The sequence below is a fragment of the Embiotoca jacksoni genome, unplaced genomic scaffold (assembly GCF_022577435.1).
Source record: "Embiotoca jacksoni isolate LCO1_2020_lvr unplaced genomic scaffold, fEmbJac1.0.p SCAF_44, whole genome shotgun sequence".
Classification (NCBI taxonomy): Eukaryota; Metazoa; Chordata; class Actinopteri; family Embiotocidae; genus Embiotoca; species Embiotoca jacksoni.
Genome location: NW_027185397.1, coordinates 717,139 through 735,830, shown reverse-complemented (window position 1 = coordinate 735,830; position 18,692 = coordinate 717,139). Strand labels below are relative to the sequence as shown.

The following is an 18,692-nucleotide window of genomic DNA, read 5'->3' as shown; positions in this document are numbered from 1 at the left end:
GAGCTGGCAGACTCACAGCTGGCTCACCGGCTCAGCTTGCTTCCATGTTTTTCCTTGTTTTTCCACTTGAGATTTACAGTGTGACATCATTATAAACTCGGACGGTTGCTGTTGTCAGACCTCTGTGATGATGAGCAGAAGTGTCCACCTCAGTAAATAAGAGGCATCAGGTACGCAGATGATGCCGTCACAGCTTGTGCAACATTTTACTGGGAAATGAGAAGTGCTCCAAAAACGTTAGCTCTCGTTTACCTTTAAGATTTGTGCTTCATTTTTAGATACTAATGTGGTTTTACTGTATCGATAAAAAAAGAGAAGTAGTCAGAGTTCATGTGGGACACGAGGGATTTCTAAAGTTACAAAACCGCATAGAGACTAAATTAAAAGAGGCCGATGACAAAAACAAATGACAGCTTTCTGAATTTTTCCACTTGTCTAATCTATACAACTCCTTTTGAGATTAGGAATATGGCTCCGTGTGCACAGCAGGTGTCGCGGTTTGTTGGATGACTTGGTGTTAGAAACTTAAAACACATCAAAACATCTGGTTAACTCGGCCTCGGTGGCGGTTTGCGAGCAGCGTGCTCCTTTAACCGCCCGCGGGGCGTCGGGTTTCAGTGTGTCAGTTTGTGGAGTTCATATGTTTCCTGTTCTCTGACGGAGGTTGAGAAAAGGTCCAGAGTTTGACCATATTAGGACGTCTCTGTTACGCTTCCTCCGCTGAGTCTCTGCAGCTGCAGCTCACAGCTACAACACACAGCTTCCTCCTCTGACAGGCAGATTACACACAGCCGCCACAGCTCCAGTACAACACAAACAATAACTTCTCTAAAGAGTTGATGGGATAAAACAAACCTCAAAGGAAGTCATCCTGGGGATAAGGGATTTTACAGAGCAGTTACAGGAACCTTAAACAGTAAAATAAAAAAAGAAGAAGATCGTCCACACTGCTGAGTGATGCAGGATATTTTCTATTTTAGTCCCTGACTACTATGAACAGCAGTGATGTCCTGTGATGAGACTGAGTCATTCCACTCAGGCTGCAGGTTTGCACAACTAAAACCAACACAACACTGGCGCCCATTCACACAGTCTCCATTAATACTGTCGGCAACCACAATCTTAAATGCCTCTGTATATGATGGTTTGTATTTTCTGCAGATAAATTCTCCACTGAGAACAAAGTGTCGGTGATGGAAGCCGTTCGTTTGTTTCACGGTCAACAGGAAGTCAGGGATATATCTTTAATGGACTTACTTTGTCTGCCGAGTTGGGACGCATGAGGGACACTCGGTTGTACTGCCGCCGCAACAGAGCCCACACAGCATCCAGACGACCCTGAGGAAACACAAAGATGTAGTTTTGCAACATGTTAGTTCACATTATTTGCAAAATCTTTTTTTGTTTTAAATAAACATCCTCACAGGAAACTGCACTCAAAGTCATGGTTTGACCTTTGTAACAAAACATTAAAATAAATATTACTGGAGAAGTCTCATGTATCATCAAGTGACCTTGAGGCCTTACCTTCGAGGTCAACAAATCCACTTCCATATTTGCCATGTTTATCACTTGACTTAAATTCTATATTTTGGTAACGTGAAGAAACCTGACCATCTTCATTTACACGATGAAGACAATGAGAGTCTAGAAACCAAACGGCAACCATCATTGATGTCATCAACCATCAGTGATGTCATCATCCATCAGTGATGTCATCGTTGGTTTGTGAACATTATGAATCCTCCAGTTCAGATTCTGTCCGTCACCATCTTTACTAGTTCGGAGCGGTTTGGAGCAGGAAGTGACCATATTTGGACGAGCTGGGGGAGGAGCCAGCGGTGGATCTGACCGATCTGATTGGAAACCTGACGATACTACGTCCCGCCCACCAATAGCTGTAACCTGACTGCACCACAGGCCTGTCAATCAAACAGACACGCCCCCAAAAACAGGTCTTCTTGAATCTTCTTTTCTAATGAATGAGGGATTATTTTCAGATGGACCTCCAGAAAACTAATAAGAAGGAGTGACTTTAGCTAACAACACCGAGATAACTGATGGACACATTTTATTCACTTTGGATTTGATGAGAGAAGTTGAATGGGAGTCTATGGAGCCGGAGGCTTTTTGGAGCCGACCTCTAGTGGCACTCGCTGGTATTGCAGCTGAAGCACTTCTGCATTTGCCTCATTATTCAGACCTGGAAGCTATGAACACTTTTATATCCAATCTGTGGATGAAACACAAGTAAATGGACCTTTTGACCTCATTATTTTTGTTTACATCATATACAGTAATATATAATAAACATCATTAAGTAGTTGCAACTACAGTCAAAAAAATAAAAAAATAAAACATTCATTCATCACTCACCTTGATGGGAGTGTACCACTTGTTCTCGGCCTGGCGGTTGGAGGTGGCGCGCTTCGGGTTGGGACGTTTGATCATTGGTTCCTCTACATCCTCTGGTATGGACACTTTGGCATTCTTGGCCTTCTCCAGTCGTGCCCCCTCTTCAGTTGAGCCCTTCTCCCCCCAGCGCACCTGGATAGGTGACCAGAAACACAGAAGTTAATGAATTATCAGTCAAACACCTGATTAGTTGGGCAGAATATGAAAATATTTGGATTGCAGTGTTGATTTAAATCATCTTTACAAAGTAAAGCCTCAGGATTATGGCCTAGTGGCCACAGATGGTATTGCGCTTTAAGTTCTGGACATAACGGTTCGAAGAAGAGCTGGTGTAATAAAACAATGAATACATTTTTCATCATCACAAACCCTGCAGAATAACATGTGGAGCGTGTGGAGGAGCAGTGTGATTAAATTATGTTTTCCCCTTCATGGGTGGAGGCGGAGGAAGTCAGCCAGCTCAGCCAACAGATGTCCTGAACTGGCATGGCTGGAGACGGACTGAGCATGCTTTATGGGCCCGATACGCAGGAATCATGAGGACGGGGCCTTTTTATTTATTTTCTCAGACTAACATTGTTCAGTGCCAAAGAGGTTTCCACAGGTTGAGTAATATGGCAGGCAGTTGTGTAATGTGGCCGGAGCGCAATGCAACAGAGCTCCAACACTTTTCTTCTTCAAGTGAGGAAATGAAATGTCCACATTTTTCTTGATCTGGTTGAGATTCATTTACATGTTTTGAGCGTTTCAAGATTTAAAGGGTTTCATCCAAGAGAGCCAATAAAAACTAAACAAATGGTCAAACTTGTTCTAATTACATTTGAGAATAATTCATTGACATGATCCGCTGACATTTGCGCTGTCAAAGTTACTGTAATACAAACTCAACCCTTCCTGTATGTAATGTGGTGGCTGTTGTGTTTATGTATTTGCGCTCGTGCACGCGCCTCATATGCACGCTGCTGTACTTCAACAAATAGCACAACACCCCTGATGCAGCATAAGTAAATACATCATAGTGAGTAAAATCAGTGGAATTAAACGATGATGTAAACAATCATTAATTAACACGAGTTGGAAAAATCCATAAATCACAAAATAACATTTTTAACAGGCGTTCAGCAGCAGGAAGACCAAACACACCTGCAGCCAGAGAACAACTCCATCACTGCATATCCATAAGGTTTGAACCAGTTTCATTATTTTATTAATAACCACATATACATGTGGTGTAATGAGTTATTGTGTGAGTGTGAGCGTGTGAATGAAAGCCTGCGTGTCCGTTAAGCTGTCCTGCTTTTTAATTGAATTCATCACATCTGTTGCAAGGAGGAGATAAAAAAAAAAAATCCACCGTAACATGAATGGGGAGAGGTGATTAATTAGCGACACAGTTTTCAAGCTGTAGGTTAAGCCGTGACAATATAGAACAGCTTTTCAGAATCATCTCCGGGATGCATCGCCGGCCTGCCGCATCATCAAGAAAGGAGATGAATAAAAGATCTGTTGTCACCTCCGCCGCCTCGGTGCGGGGTGGAAATATTGGCAGCAGCAGAGCAGTGGAGGTGGTTGTTTCTCAGCGTGATGTCTTAAATGTGGATGCAGAGGAGAGGACAGGTTGATCTTAACAAGCACCTCGCACGGCATCGGCGGGGGGGAAAGCTTCAGATGTGGAGACGGGCCTGTCGACGGGAATCAACCTGCTGCAGGAGGAAGACGGGCGGGACACTCGTGGGGGGAAAAAAGTCAAGAGGTAGGAGCTCCCAGAGGATGCTGGGAAATCCCTGCGATGCCACCAACTTCCTCGGGGCTGGGAAGCGTTGGGGATGGGGGGGGGGGGGGGGTGCACGGCAGCGAGGGGGCAGGGGGAGGAGGGGAGGAGCATGCCTTTAAACCTGGAGTCCCTTCGGAGGAGGCGGATAACAAAGGAGAGCTGCCGAGGTTTGGGAGTTGAGAGGGAGGGACGGGGAGGGGTGGGGTTGGGGGGGGAGGGAGGGGGAGGGGGGTCGAGCTGACAGCAGCCCTCAATCTTTCATCCTGGCAACCACTTGATCCAATCAGAGCCGGACAGCCAAGGATGAGATGGCAGGGCCTGTCATGTCAGAGGCATCAGCACACTGACGAGGACGGCGGTCCGGCCGGTCACTCCGTCGGTTCCTCCTCCTCTTCCTCCTCCTCCTCCTCCTCCTCCTCCTCCTCCTCCTCCTCATGCCTGTGTAACTCCACAAACTTCTAACCTCTCGGAAAACCCAGAGCGTCAGCAGGTTTCCTCTGATGAGGAAGGTTTACGTGGTTACCGTTGTGGGATTTCACTTCTTTTTTTGTATTTTTCAGGTTAAATCTGAAAAATAAGAGTTTGGCTGCTCCTTTTTTTTTTTTTTTAAATGAAAGCAACATGTTTGTGTTCTGACCTCCATACGGCTGATCCCTCCAGCTCCTCGTCCTCCATAGTATGAGGCGTCCACAGTCGGCCATTTCTTCTTGGATAGCGGCTCGGGCTCCTGAGACAGACAGGTGGGAGGAAAATGAGGAAACCCTGATCGATGTCCGGTATGAAACTATTAACTGCAGCTGGAGCCAGATGCTAAATCTGTTTCTCTTTATGACAACATTGATCAACTTTACTTCCATCACAAAGGGAAGGTCATTTCCTTAAATACAATGAAGCATTTCAAGATTTGAATGAACAGTATTTCCTTCAATAAAAACTCGACTGTGTGTGTTCGGGGAATTTCAAGAAAATAATCAACTAAAATAACTAGTATGTCTTTAAATATCGCTTTCTTATATTTCCTCTTCAAATTAATCCTTTCAGAACACTTATTAAAAAAATGTATGCATTTTGTGATTACAGAGATATGAATCAGATTTTTATGATTTGATTAAATCATTTTCTAGGAATGAAAGAAGAAAAAAAACGTATCTCTTCTAGTTTTAAGTTTCACTCTGATATCTGCGCTTTCAGAGAACAACTACAGAGCTGGAGCCAGAATTAGCCTAGCTTAGCATATCCATTTAAATCAGAATCAGCTTTATTGGCCTCATGTTTACACATGTGGTTGTAACCTCTCTCTCAATGTACGAACACAGAAACAAACATAAATAGACATATATATATATATATATATATATATATATATACCTACAAAACATATACAGCTAAACAACTGTGCAATTAGGTCAAACTGCCTCTCTGGCTCCGCCCACCTGTCACTCAGCTTCAGTCATCACTGATTATAGTCTGAAACTCTGTTCACAGGAAGTTCTGCCCAACCAGTCTGAATGGTGGACCAATCAGTGACCAGTGGGCGTGGCCAAGTGTGATGGCATTGAAGTCTAGCGTGGTGGTGATGAAGTGACATGAACAGTCGTAGCAACACTGGCAGTTATTGAGGAATTGAAACTGCAGCAAGAACGATTTCTAAAATTAAAGAAAAGATCATCTACACAGGTCACAGACATGAGGTCGCACTCTGTTGACAAAGGGGGAGGGGCTCTGTTGTTTACATATGGTGGTCAGTGCTGATTGGTCAAAGGATGCTCTCATAGTTTCTAAATGAAGACGGTTTACGTCCTTCAGGATGCAACGACTCCCAATAACAACGTAGTCAGAAGAACACAGACCAGAGCACCTCTAAAGATCACTGGTTATAGTGACATTTTGTTTGTGACATCTGTCCTATATGATGCACTTAATGATATTCATATTCATGTCAATGTCAATGTGGTTGTATTGAAAATAAAGTATTTGTTCTGTGACTTGTGTTTTTTATTTCCCTCTTTTCTAATGAACTGTGACTATTTTTGAACATGGAAACAATATCGTCATCCTGTTATTATGGTGTACTCACAGGTGGTGGAGGGCGGGAGGGGGGGGGGAGGCGGCGGCGGGTCTTTGATGACCTGGATAAACAGAAAAAGCAAAAGAGTGTCAGCACAGTCAATCAGGAGACGCACACACACACACACACACACACACACACACACACACACACACACACACACACACACACACACACACACACACACACACACACACACACAGGCTGAGACGAGGCTGACGGAGGCCGTTCGTGACAGGTGACTGAGTCAAACAGAGACGTCCCCGAGCTCGTCTCACGGTGGAGACGCCGGCGCTGCCAGGCTGTTTTGTAGCTGCAACACGGGGCCCCGTCGCGCTGCTGACTACTGATTACAAGGATCCTGCTTGTAAACCAACATCAGGGGCCCCCCGTGCAAAATAAAGAAAAGATGAAAATCAACTTGTTGACAGGGAAGTCTTTGGGGCGAGCGCGGCTGCCCGTTTAGCTCTTAATTAATTGGATGGGGTTCAGTGCTCCCAAGCAATCCCCCCAATCATAAAGTCCTAAGGAGTTAATTAGCTCCAATGAGATACAGAGGAGGAGGCTCGGGCTCGGCTCCAAGCGCTGTCTGCAGGGAGGATGAGTGGCGGCAAACACACACAGAAAAAGTAGAAGAAAAAGCCAGACGCGGCCGTGACACACCTCTCCGGCTGCAGAGTGACCGGCCCGGCAGCATTGTTCACGACAACACCGGATGACATGGCACCTGAGGAGCAGGTTGTCCACAATGCGAAACCACTCAAGGACAAGATGCCTTCACTGGGGTTTTTCAGATGTGCATGGCAAAGCAAAGAGAAGCCTGACAGGGACATTTGTCAGGTGTCAGTCAGACGCTGCACATACTGATGTCCAACTTTTTACTGCAGGATCGCTGAAGACACCGCTGCCACTCACACATCGGTCAAAACATGGAGGCTGGAAGGATGCATGTTGTTGTCCTGTGTTTGAGAGGAGGGCTGTGGCTGCTGCTGAGGCACAACTGTGATGCAGTTTACACGTTAAACAGTATGATGTTTGTAATATATTTGTTGATTTTTAAAAGGCATACACCAGCATTTCTCTAAATTAAAGGTCTCATGACAACAACAGAACTTAGTAATTCTCACAAACAATGTGAAGCAAAAACATCGAAGGCTGCTGATTGGTCATTGCGGAATTTCTGCCGCTGAATTTATCAATCAATTTATCAGGGTTTAAAAAACAAAACAGCAAAAAAAAAAAAACGTAAGCCGTAAAGATTCAGCCGGCTGCAGCGCTGTTAATGTTTGGGTTGCTAGCAACGTCAGGACCAATCAGCAACCATCAGTGATGTCATCAACCATCAGTGATGTCATCGTTGGTTTGTGAACGTTATGAATCCTCCAGTTCAGATTCTGTCCGTCACCATCTTGCTAGTTCGGAGCGGTTTGGAGCAGGAAGTGACCATATTTGGACGAGCTGGGGGAGGAGCCAGCGGTGGATCTGACCGATCTGATCGGAAACCTGACGATACTACGTCCCGCCCACCGATAGCTGTAACCTGACTGCACCACAGGCCTGTCAATCAAACAGACACGCCCCCAAAAACAGGTCTTCTTGAATCTTCTTTTCTAATGAATGAGGGATTATTTTCAGATGGACCTCCAGAAAACTAATAAGAAGGAGTGACTTTAGCTAACAACACCGAGATAACTGATGGACACATTTGATTCACTTTGGATTTGATGAGAGAAGTTGAATGGGAGTCTATGGAGCCGGAGGCTTTTTGGAGCCGACCTCTAGTGGCACTCGCTGGTATTGCTTTGTTCTTTTTTTCTGATCTGCTGTAAACCATTGCATGTCCATCAATCTAAAAACATCACATCACACTGAGGACTTCTGATGGGGGCATTTTTCCTGATTGATGGCATTTCTGGGACATTTATTCAAAATTGAATGATAATGAAAATGAGGTTTTTGCTTCAAAGCTCATCAGCAGACGTTGATAAGGAAGAAAGGAGAGTTTCCTGTTCACTTCTCCACCCAGATGTTCCTGATGCTGCTCTGAGATCATCTCACGGCCGCCCCTCTTACAGAACCACCGACCTCCGCTCTACACAGAAATACTGAACATACAATCCCTCTGAGGACATATCTGGACTTGAGGTGTGCTTTAAAGTGGAAAACTGACCTTTGTTCATCAGTCATCACAGATATACTACAGCGTCATCGCTGCTTGTGCATTTGCTAAAGTGGTTTTGGAGGCGAAAAAGGAGCAATGTAATTATGGCATATCATAGGTCCCAACAGCTGCTGGGCTCAGAGACACCATCGCAATCTCTGCATACTGTTGTCATTAGAATAATGAAAAATAATCAATTAGGGTTAATTAATTGCTCTTTGACACACAACTGGCTGTCAGCAAATCCAGTGAAGGTCTACTGGTAGCCTCTCCATACGCTGATTAACATTATTTCAGCGGCACCTTACGTTTGCAGGATTATCTCTTTTTATTAAGTAATTATGCAGCAGATTTCCTGCACATGTTGTGGGATAAATAGGCCTAAACCCTTCCACAGATGACGGGGCTGCGCTGCTCTCTCCCAGCTACCTGATGGACAGATGTGAGGAGGAGAGCCCTGCAACACGGCGGCATAATTAAAAACTAAACTGCAGGACAGTTTGCCATCTGACATCAGCCCCGGCGGCTCGCCGCTGCAGCCACGACACCGGAGGGGAATCGGACCAATCACAGGCGGCGTCCCCATATGGCTGTCTCCGTAATTGTCCAACTGGACCTGATAATCCGTTCGTTCCCGACCTCCAGCTCAAACCGTGTTGTGTCAAGCTGTTTCGGGAGGTTTATCGTGATGGATCGGTGGCAGGTAGCATATTTGGAAGTTTAAAAATGATTTGCGCTTCTCACTATGGAGAAACTAACCTGTTAGTAGGCAATAAAAATCAGTTTGAAGAGAACAGAAATGAAGACAAAAGTTACGTATTAGTGCAGCAGCGTCGCTGGAAACTTGTCATATAAAATAACATGAAATAATTTGAGATTATTAACAAACGAAGCACCGATCAGGTTGAAATCGGTCCGAGAGTGCATCCGGTTCAGCAGAGAATCGTTGGTAATTCGGATAAAGTGTTGACGTGATTCAAAACTACGTCTCCAACTCTGAATCCTGTGATTTGAACTAAAGGCGACGCCGTTCCGAGTTTAATTTCCAAACAAATCATAAACAAAGAAATTACCACTCCACAGCTTGTATGACCTCTCTGCTGGCATCGGTCCATGTGGGAGAGAGGGATTGTGGGAAAGAGGCTGGGTTTTGTGTGTGTGTGTGTGTGTGTGTGTGTGTGTGTGTGTGTGTGTGTGTGTGTGTGTGTGTGTGTGTGTGTGTGTGTGTGTGTGTGTGGCCTCATCCCGACTGCTGAAACCTGGCAGACTGGGGGTTTAAATATTAACAAGCCACACATGGCCCTCCTCCTCTGCTGCGTCCCTCGATGGCAGGCAACAGCAGCTCTCTCCACCAAGACAAACACGTCCGCGGCCAGACATGCTGCAGGGGGTTTACATTTTAATGCCTTTGTTGGTTTTCCAAAATATGCTTCCATCTCATCCTGGATGGGATCCCTTCAGGTCCACAAAGCCAGGTGACGTATATCATTTAAGGGGGCGGAGTGGGGGAGCGGGGAGCGGAGGTGTGGGGGTAGGGAGTGAATTTATCAGATCTCAATAAAAAAAAAATTAAAAAAGAGGCAGAGAAAGAGAGATGGGTGTGCACCATCTGCATCCCCTCTCTCGTCGCCCCGAACGATAATCTGCTGTGGATTTTTGTAAACGGTTAAGTGGGTGAGACTTCTTCCAAAGCAGGTTAGGCAGGCTGGGAATTTAAAAATGGAGCTTTTCATGAATATCCAGAATGAAAATAAAGTTTCAACTCTGGATGAAAATGCAAAAAAATTCCTCCATGAACATTGTTGAAAGGGAAACAGTAAAGAACAGCTCAGAAATTAATTGGGAGATTGTAGGTTCATTAATTCAGAATTATTTTACACAGGACAGTTTGGTCTGTGCTGTTTTCCTCATTTTTTCTATTGACCTGAGGCCTAAAGTTGGAAAATCAGATGTCAAATAACTCATTAATACTGGTTTAGTAATATTTGTGGGCATCATCAAAAAAGTCTCAGTAACTTTTTTTTTCATGTTTTGTCTGAATGATGTACTTTTTTTGTGAATTCTTCTATGTTCTAACATGTAGTCACTGTAGTAGGGGGAGCTTCATGTTCTATTCACTTATAATTAGAGTTTATTGAGCTTCATTTGAATGTCTCCCTGGATGTCCACTGGTCATTGTATTCCTCAGGTCAATGTGTTTGGTGCCTCACGTTCTAAAGTACAAGTGATGGATGACATGCAGAAGTCTTTGCTCTTTCCTGTTTTTGTAAAGATAAAAAGGAAGTTATCATTCTCCAATTAATAATAAGAAGACGAAGACGATAAGAAGAAGAAGATGTAACAAAAACAAAGTGAAGCTGAACTGAAACAGTGACTGAGGAGGTCAGTAAAAGTACTTGAAGTAGACTCTAGTGTGATTAAAGCAGAGAATTGACTGTGATTATTATTAATCACTTCAGTCCCCAGGTAGGCTTCTTATAAGTCTTCCACAAACACAGATTTAGATTTTGACTTTCATGCAATCTGTCACTCACATCCTTTCCCTTGTTTTGTTTTTAACGGTCTGTTTGTATAAAATGATTTTAACGCTTCGGAGAACTTGATCACGTGACTCCATCGTCGGCAGCATGTGGCTTCTCCACTTCCTGTTTGAGGCTCTTCCTCGGTGGTGATGCTAAACCGCTGCGGCTGAACAAGGTTGAGCAGATGTTCAGCTCCACTTCCCTTCAGCACTGAACCGGCCCTGACCTGCTGCTCATCACCGCTCACCCAACTTATGTCTGATTTCAAAACAGATTTCAGTTGAACTTTCAGGAAGACTTGAAGAGGAAGAGGCTGCGTTTGCAACAACAGGATGTTTGCAGCTGTCAGAGAACAGAAAGAAAACCTCCAGAGAAGAAGGTTTCTCACTGCTGTCATCTTCAGATCCTTTAGAAAAGGCAGCAGGTGAACACTTTTTCATTGTTTTGGATTGCAGGCAACATTTTGGAGGGTTTCAGCCCAGAGCCAGCAGCCATCTCCACACAAACCCAGTCTGAACAAATGATCAGCTCTGTTTGACCAAAGATGAATGTGTTGGTCATAAGTGGTGCAATAAAACTCACCACTTTGCAGCAGAGAGGAAAGAACCACCACATGAGGGCCAGAGCCACGAGGAGCAGCAGCACCAGGAAGACGATCACCACCACCAGCCCATTGGACTGCAGGAGAAACCACCGAACATCACAGGTTTGATAGAAAGCAAAGACAAAATGCAGAACAAGAGCAACATGCACAACCCTTCAATCAGATTATTATTACTATTATTATGACATAAAACGGGCTACACTTATTTTATCTGAGTTTGCATCAAGAATCTGACTTTTTTCAACATCAGAAAATTCAATTTCTCATTCCAATAATAGGCACAAAGACCGTGTGAAACCATGGAGTCTGTTTGGAGGAATTTCACGTGAGAAACACGGAGAAGCGGACGAAGGACTTCTGCTTAAATGTAGCAGGAGAGCTGTGAGCATCACGTACTCAAACCACAATCTGAGAAAATAAATCCGGAGCAGCTTCATGTTGTGAAATAAAGCGTATTATTATAATAAAATAAAGAAGGTCAGAGGTCCTTCAGAAAATGAAGGTAGTTGAGACTCACGCATGTGGACGCGGTGATGGTGTAGGCGCTGGAGATGAAGGACTTCCCATTGTTGAGGCTGATGAGAACATCCATCGTCCTGCGGAGACAAAAGTTTAATTAGTGTCACGATAACATGTCTGATTAAGTTATATACAAGTGAAATAATGGACATTAGATGCTCCTACAGCTTTGCAGTTTGTGGGTGTTTTACAACAAATTATCTGCAGACTACTTTGTCTTTTGGATTGGCATGACATCACTGTCCAACATCGGTGGACACAGAAGGACATAAAAAAACTGATGAAGAATAAGGAAGGTTCTGTGTTTTTCAACAACTCCATAAAACCCAAACATGAGGGATAATTAAATAATCAAACATTTACATCATGTTTAAAAGTGAATCTGACTACATATATACTGCAAGTGTTATTGTAAAATGGAACATTAAAATCTTCCTCAGAGATCCAGCTGTGATTTCCAGCTGCAGAATTCAGAGAGAAATTATTTTGTTTCACCTAAAAAAGGAAACGAGTGGATCGGTCACATTAGCACGATGCTCAATAAAGAACACAATAGGAGTAAAATAACTTGTGAAACTCGGGGGGTGGGGTGAGGGGGGTGGGGGGGCATCTCTCATTATCACAGCCGTCAGTGTGTGTGGATGAAGTAACTTGACTCGAGGTAACAAGGCTCGTGAACTCCTATGACTTATTTAGAGGGAAAAAAATGCAGAGGCAAAAATGGGCGCAATTAAAAACCCTAATGATGAACGGCACCGCAATTTCCATATGTCTATTATGCCCAATCCAATTACGGCAGGTTTAATGAGAATTCGGGATATGGAACGAATGAAACGCCTGAAATCCTCCCTCCAACAATCCTCCCTCCAACCCAGCAGAGAAGAAAGAGTGGCGTTGTGTGTGAGCGGCCGGCTGTGGGATCACGCTGGCGTCCAGGGGAGGCTGCATTCACAGCGCTGCCCAGGAATAATAACAGGACCGCTCTCTTTGCTGCGGATGAGGCCCCCGGCGCTGCCTCGGGCCACTAATTCTCCTGTGGTTCTGAACAGATGAGCAACCCGACCATGTGTCCATTACTATGCAGTTCATTCCAAATATTCTGAACTGACTTCTTTGCACCTTTACCTTTTTTACCACACTACATATCTGAACTACGATTCATGGAGCTTTAAAACCGGATGCACTTTGACACCGAACCCAACTTCTTCATGCTTCTTCTTAATTAATTTTGTATTTAATACAATTGCTTTTATTTGATCTTTGATTCATTAGATACTCTATGTGGTGCTGATCCTTCACATTTAAGAAGCTTCTTTAAATCAGGTAACGTCCTTACGAACAAGATTACTTCTTCATTTAACCTGTATGTACATTGGATATTATCGGCTCTCTTAAAGCAACAGACTGGAAACAGAAAACACAAACAAACAATATATAGGCTCAACTAAAGAAGTCAAAGGCTGAATAAATTATAATTCCTGCCTGGATTCAAAACAAATCTGTAAAAACCCAACGTCAGAAAAGATTGAAAGAATGACAGCTGTAACCTACACGAGACAACGCAAATATAAGTACAATAAAAAACAAAAAAAACACAAACTTCCTTCTCAAATTCAAGTGAGACTCCAGATGTGTTTTAAATGTTGTACTTGTGTTCCAGATGTTGTACTTGTTCTAACTCTCTACTCTGAGTGCATCGGTGTTCTCACTGTCAGTACAGAAACATCAGAACACTACAAGTTCCAGGATGAATCACTCAGAACGAACGCTCCAGAGAAGAAGTGTGAAACTCTGGATACTTAAACGGTCGCCATCTTGGCTCCGTAGAGGAAGGGGCGGGGCCACGATGTGAAGCATTTTCAAATTAAAAGCGCTCTTTTCCACTGCTGCTGCTGGACAGAAGAATTTAAAGCTGCAGATATTGTGGAGGCTGATGTGTTCACATGGTGAGGTAATTTCCTGTCAGTGCAGAGCAGCAATGTGTAAACTCCTGCACAACACCAGTATGTAAGAGGAGTGTGTTCGTGTACGAAGTGAAGAACGTCATCTGGAACACGGCATCAGTTACTTCCATCAGAAACGTCTCTTTGTGTCCGATTGCTGAGACACTGTGAGCCTCAGCAGCTCGCTGACGCTCTTCTGGGTTTGTGCATGTTAACTAGGTACTGGTGCAGAGTGGGGGCGGGGGGGCTAATTCAGATGACACCCTCCATTCCTGATAATGGTGGGCAGGTTGTTAATCAAGCTGGAGGCGCGGACTCGGCCGTGTGAAGGAGGAAAGCTCCCAGGCGAGTTGCACTGACGAATCCACTTCCTCCCCCACTCCCCACCCCCCCTCGCCCCCCTCCCCTGCTCGCCTGACAACGCTGGACATCCTTAACGCACCACAACCCAACCATAGTGAGCACGGCATCTCTTCTTGCTCGCAGAGACACCGACGGCTAATTTACAAAGTTCCTGTTGAGCAGCCAGAATCTGCTCCGACACCGCAGCATAAGTCATATATATACATAGAAATGTATATGTATATATATATATATAAATATATATATATATATTATATATATATTTATATATATATATATATATATATATGCCTCCAGTTCAGATTCTGTCCGTCACCATCTTTGTTAGTTCGGAGCGGTTTGGAGCAGGAAGTGACCATATTTGGACGAGCTGGGGGAGGAGCCAGCGGTGGATCTGACCGATCTGATTGGAAACCTGACGATACTACGTCCCGCCCACCGATAGCTGTAACCTGACTGCACCACAGACCTGTCAATCAAACAGACACGCCCCCAAAAACAGGTCTTCTTGAATCTTCTTTTCTAATGAATGAGGGATTATTTTCAGATGGACCTCCAGAAAACTAATAAGAAGGAGTGACTTTAGCTAACAACACCGAGATAACTGATGGACACATTTTATTCACTTTGGATTTGATGAGAGAAGTTGAATGGGAGTCTATGGAGCCGGAGGCTTTTTGGAGCCGACCTCTAGTGGCACTCGCTGGTATTGAAGCTGAAGACACTTCTGGATCAGAACCATTTTACAGACCTGAAGCTACGAACTCTTTTATATCCAGTCTGTGGGTCTGACAGGCAGACAAACCTTGTGATGGTCATTTTACACGATATTTTAGTTTAATTGCTAAATTAAAAAAAAATAAAAAACCTCAATTTATAACAGAAAACTTCAGTTGCTTTTGTTTTTTTAGTCCTACAAACAAACGTGTGCATCTTTGGTGATGTGCAGACAAAAATAAGATTACGATGGGGGGAAAAGGGTTCAAAAGAATCACAAAAGGCAACTGAGTGACTTTTAAAAAAGCTGGATGAATAATTCAGAGCATCTTCGGCTGTCATTTAACTTTGTGGGGTAAAAGCCAGTGAGTGACACGGAGGAGCGAGATGCAGCTGCTCGGTGGGTCGGCGCTTATGTTTGAATAAATGAGAGATGAGAGGGCAGATCGTCACCGGGCCGAGGGATCAGTCAAAATGTAGGCCGAGAGAGAGACGGGCTCCCGAGGACACCAGTTGAATGCAGAAGGCTTCTCCTCGCCGTGCGTCTCCGGCTCCACGTCGTGGAAAGTTCGTCCCCCGGCTCGTTACGACCTGTCAGAAAGTAGTCCCGCTGTGACGCTAAGCTTTGGTGAAGCCACGCGGCTGGAGCGCCTGACGACGGTGACGCTAATGGCTTTCAAACTTCTCTTAAACACGTGAAAATTGAGGAAGCTGAATAATTGAGGGCGGAGCATATGTGAGGCCTGTCACTCGGCATCCGGGAGTCATCGCTCGGCAGGAGTTTGCGTGGCAGAAGTTCTGAGGAACGCCTCGTGAAGCCTGCACACCAGATGAGAAGTTGTGTATCCAGAGTGAAACGTGCACTCTCAAAAAAACAGCGCAATCAGTAAATAAACTGGTCCTGACGTGTCCGAGGCTGAGCTCCACTCCAGCGGTGGTTCCAGCTCATCGCACGTTTCAATCACGTGACAGATCCATGCACACGCAGCATGTCAGCGCCACAACATGGAGGACAATCAGACGACAGGACATCTCTGTCATAAACATCCTCATCCCCCTCTGGAGCAGATGGAGCCACGCAGAAGCTCCGGGACAACCTGCTTAATTATTAACCAGCATTAACATTAGCTATTGTACCTGCTTTGTAAAGCAGGTGTCGCCCCCCCACCTCAGTTATTTTCTGCCCTCCATCATTATTGTGAAAACACCAGGTGAGGACATGCTGCTGCAAGAGCGTAGCCACTTAACCTCCCGATCGGCGCCCCAGCAGGGTGCGCTGGGTCTCCTAATGGGGATATACTGGTGGGGTGGGGGGCTGGAGGGGGCGAGGGGTGGGGGGAGCAGATGCCAGCGTTTCAGGCCTGATGCCACAGCTGTCAGCGCAGATGATGCCTCCGCCGTGAGTGCTCCTGTACAGCTCGATGACCGACGGAGGACACGGTGGTTCCTGGACACCGAGGACGGATGTGGAGCCGTGTGCGGCGGGACCCCGGTGGGACGAGGTGTGTGTGTGTGTGTGTGTGTGTGGGTGGGGGAGGGGGGGGGGGGGGCTGCAGATGAGCATCTCCACTCCAATAACCGCCGTATCTGAAATATGTGACCTGGCCTAAAGCAGAGATTCATGCGCTGAGGAGGCCCCATGTGTAAGAAAACACGGTTATAAAAGAGGAAAGAGGCCGCAGGAATGTGCAGTGAAACGGCAACTCTCCTCCGGCTGGGTGGAGCCGCTGGAGGAGCGCCGGCCGCCGTGATGGAGCACAAGCAGACAGATGGATGGAGACGGAAGTTTCCCGAGCGCCGGCGCTCCATGCAGGTGGTCCGGGTGCAGGGATAGGCGGCGCATGGTGAATTATTTAAATGGAGAGCGCGGAAGAGGGAACGGCTGCATCTGTCGCACATCCTTTTAAAGCCCCTCCAGCAGATGTGTTTACTCACCGCCCGTACCAGCTAACTACTTAATGGGTCACCGTCGGCAGCCAAGAGTTAATTAAGCAGGCCTTTTGCAAATGGTGGGCACGTTCCATCGGCCTGAGGTTTACACATGTAGTCACTCAAGTTCCTCTTTTTACCCAAACCTCCACAAGCTGGTTGAAAGACATCAGATTCTGTTTGGATTTCCTGGTTTCTATTCAGGAGAAAATATCTGAATAAAAGCACAAAGGAGGATTTATCTGGTTGGTTAGGAATGCTTTGACTTTATGTCAGGTTATTGTGCAGAAAAAACTTTAAACGTAAATCAGTGATTCAAACCGTATTTTCAGTTCCTTCTTTTAAACATCTCTGGCTTTAGTTATGAAATCATCCATGAAGGATTGAAACCCTGCTGGATGGTTGTTTATTCTCAGGATGTTTCAGTGACTTTCTGAAAAACCTCCAGTTGATCCAAAAAGCGGCAGCAAGACTATTAATGGGATTTAATGCTATTTCTACCAAATTCTACAACCAGTAGTTCCGACCCAGAGATCTGATTGGTCAAATCACTATGACATCACATCCTGCCCATCACTACAAATATCGCTCCACCTCCTCAATGGGAAAATAGAGTTAGAACTGAATATCATACAACATGTAATATGATGTAGTTTCTACTTGTTATAGGTCTACAAATGATTCAAAGTGATTCCTCCTTGTTGTTTCGGCCGCGGTTTCACTTCTGTATAAAAGATTATTTAGTTTTAATAGAAATCACATGCACATATACACATGCCTCCTTCTGCAGCTCGTGGCTACAAAAATATGTTATCATGAGAAGACGCACTGACGTGAGGTTCGAGTTGATTTGCAGTAGTTACAGCATCATATGATACATAATCTCTTTTAGAGCTGGAAGACCTTCAGGAGCCGGCGGCATTCATAATCATACATTTTTGATTGGATTGAAGTCAGCAAGGACATTAAAATCTGTTGTTCCATCTAGAATGCCTTAGCGATCATCTGTTACGGTTTGGGATTATAAGAGATGCCGTTAAATCAAACAATAGTGATGCAGCCTGGAATAAACACATATTTACACTGTTTTTACTTCAGTCTTCGCGAGATGGATGTATGGAGTGTTTTTCTGTTTACTGCGTCTTCACACTAGACTTTTAACATACAGCTGATTTATAGACTTAGTCGTTGCTTATTCGCACTAAAACAGACATAAAAAACAACAAGCAGGAAAAAATACCATGCACGTAAAACCAAGACAAACCAAGAGGCGAGAAACATCTTTGCTAAACTTAAGAGAGACACGGTAATTTAAATCAAAAAAAGGAAACAAACCAACAGCAGAACTGAACGCAGGAAAGCCGCTCAGAGACGCAGAAAGAAAAACAGAAAGAAAACCGTCAGAGTCAAAGATGAATAATCTGACAGGATTCACTGAGCCGACTGAAAGATAAACTTCTAGATTTATTCTTTTTCTTTCCTTCACTATTATTGGAAACAGAACTATTCATTTGATAACATATTATATGTATTTCGATGGTCCCATTTATAGATGCGATGTGATGCCTTCATCATGCAGAGAGCTAAACTTAAATCCTCAGCAGATGAGCTACATATGGGTTGTTTTGGAAAACATACTTCCTGGAAATGTTGCTAGAATTTTCATGCATGCTGTGA

At 44.5% G+C, this 18,692-nt stretch overlaps 1 protein-coding gene across 1 annotated transcript in view; it reads right to left on the bottom strand.

The window, feature by feature from the left end:
- Positions 1-18,692, bottom strand: part of antxr2a (ANTXR cell adhesion molecule 2a) — a 77,810-nt gene that overhangs the window by 41,116 nt on the left and 18,002 nt on the right. The window contains 7 exon segments of the mRNA XM_069169360.1: positions 1,258-1,338; positions 2,377-2,547; positions 4,827-4,916; positions 6,267-6,293; positions 6,295-6,318; positions 11,523-11,618; positions 12,062-12,140. Of these exon segments, the coding sequence (XP_069025461.1) occupies positions 1,258-1,338; positions 2,377-2,547; positions 4,827-4,916; positions 6,267-6,293; positions 6,295-6,318; positions 11,523-11,618; positions 12,062-12,140 (568 nt within the window).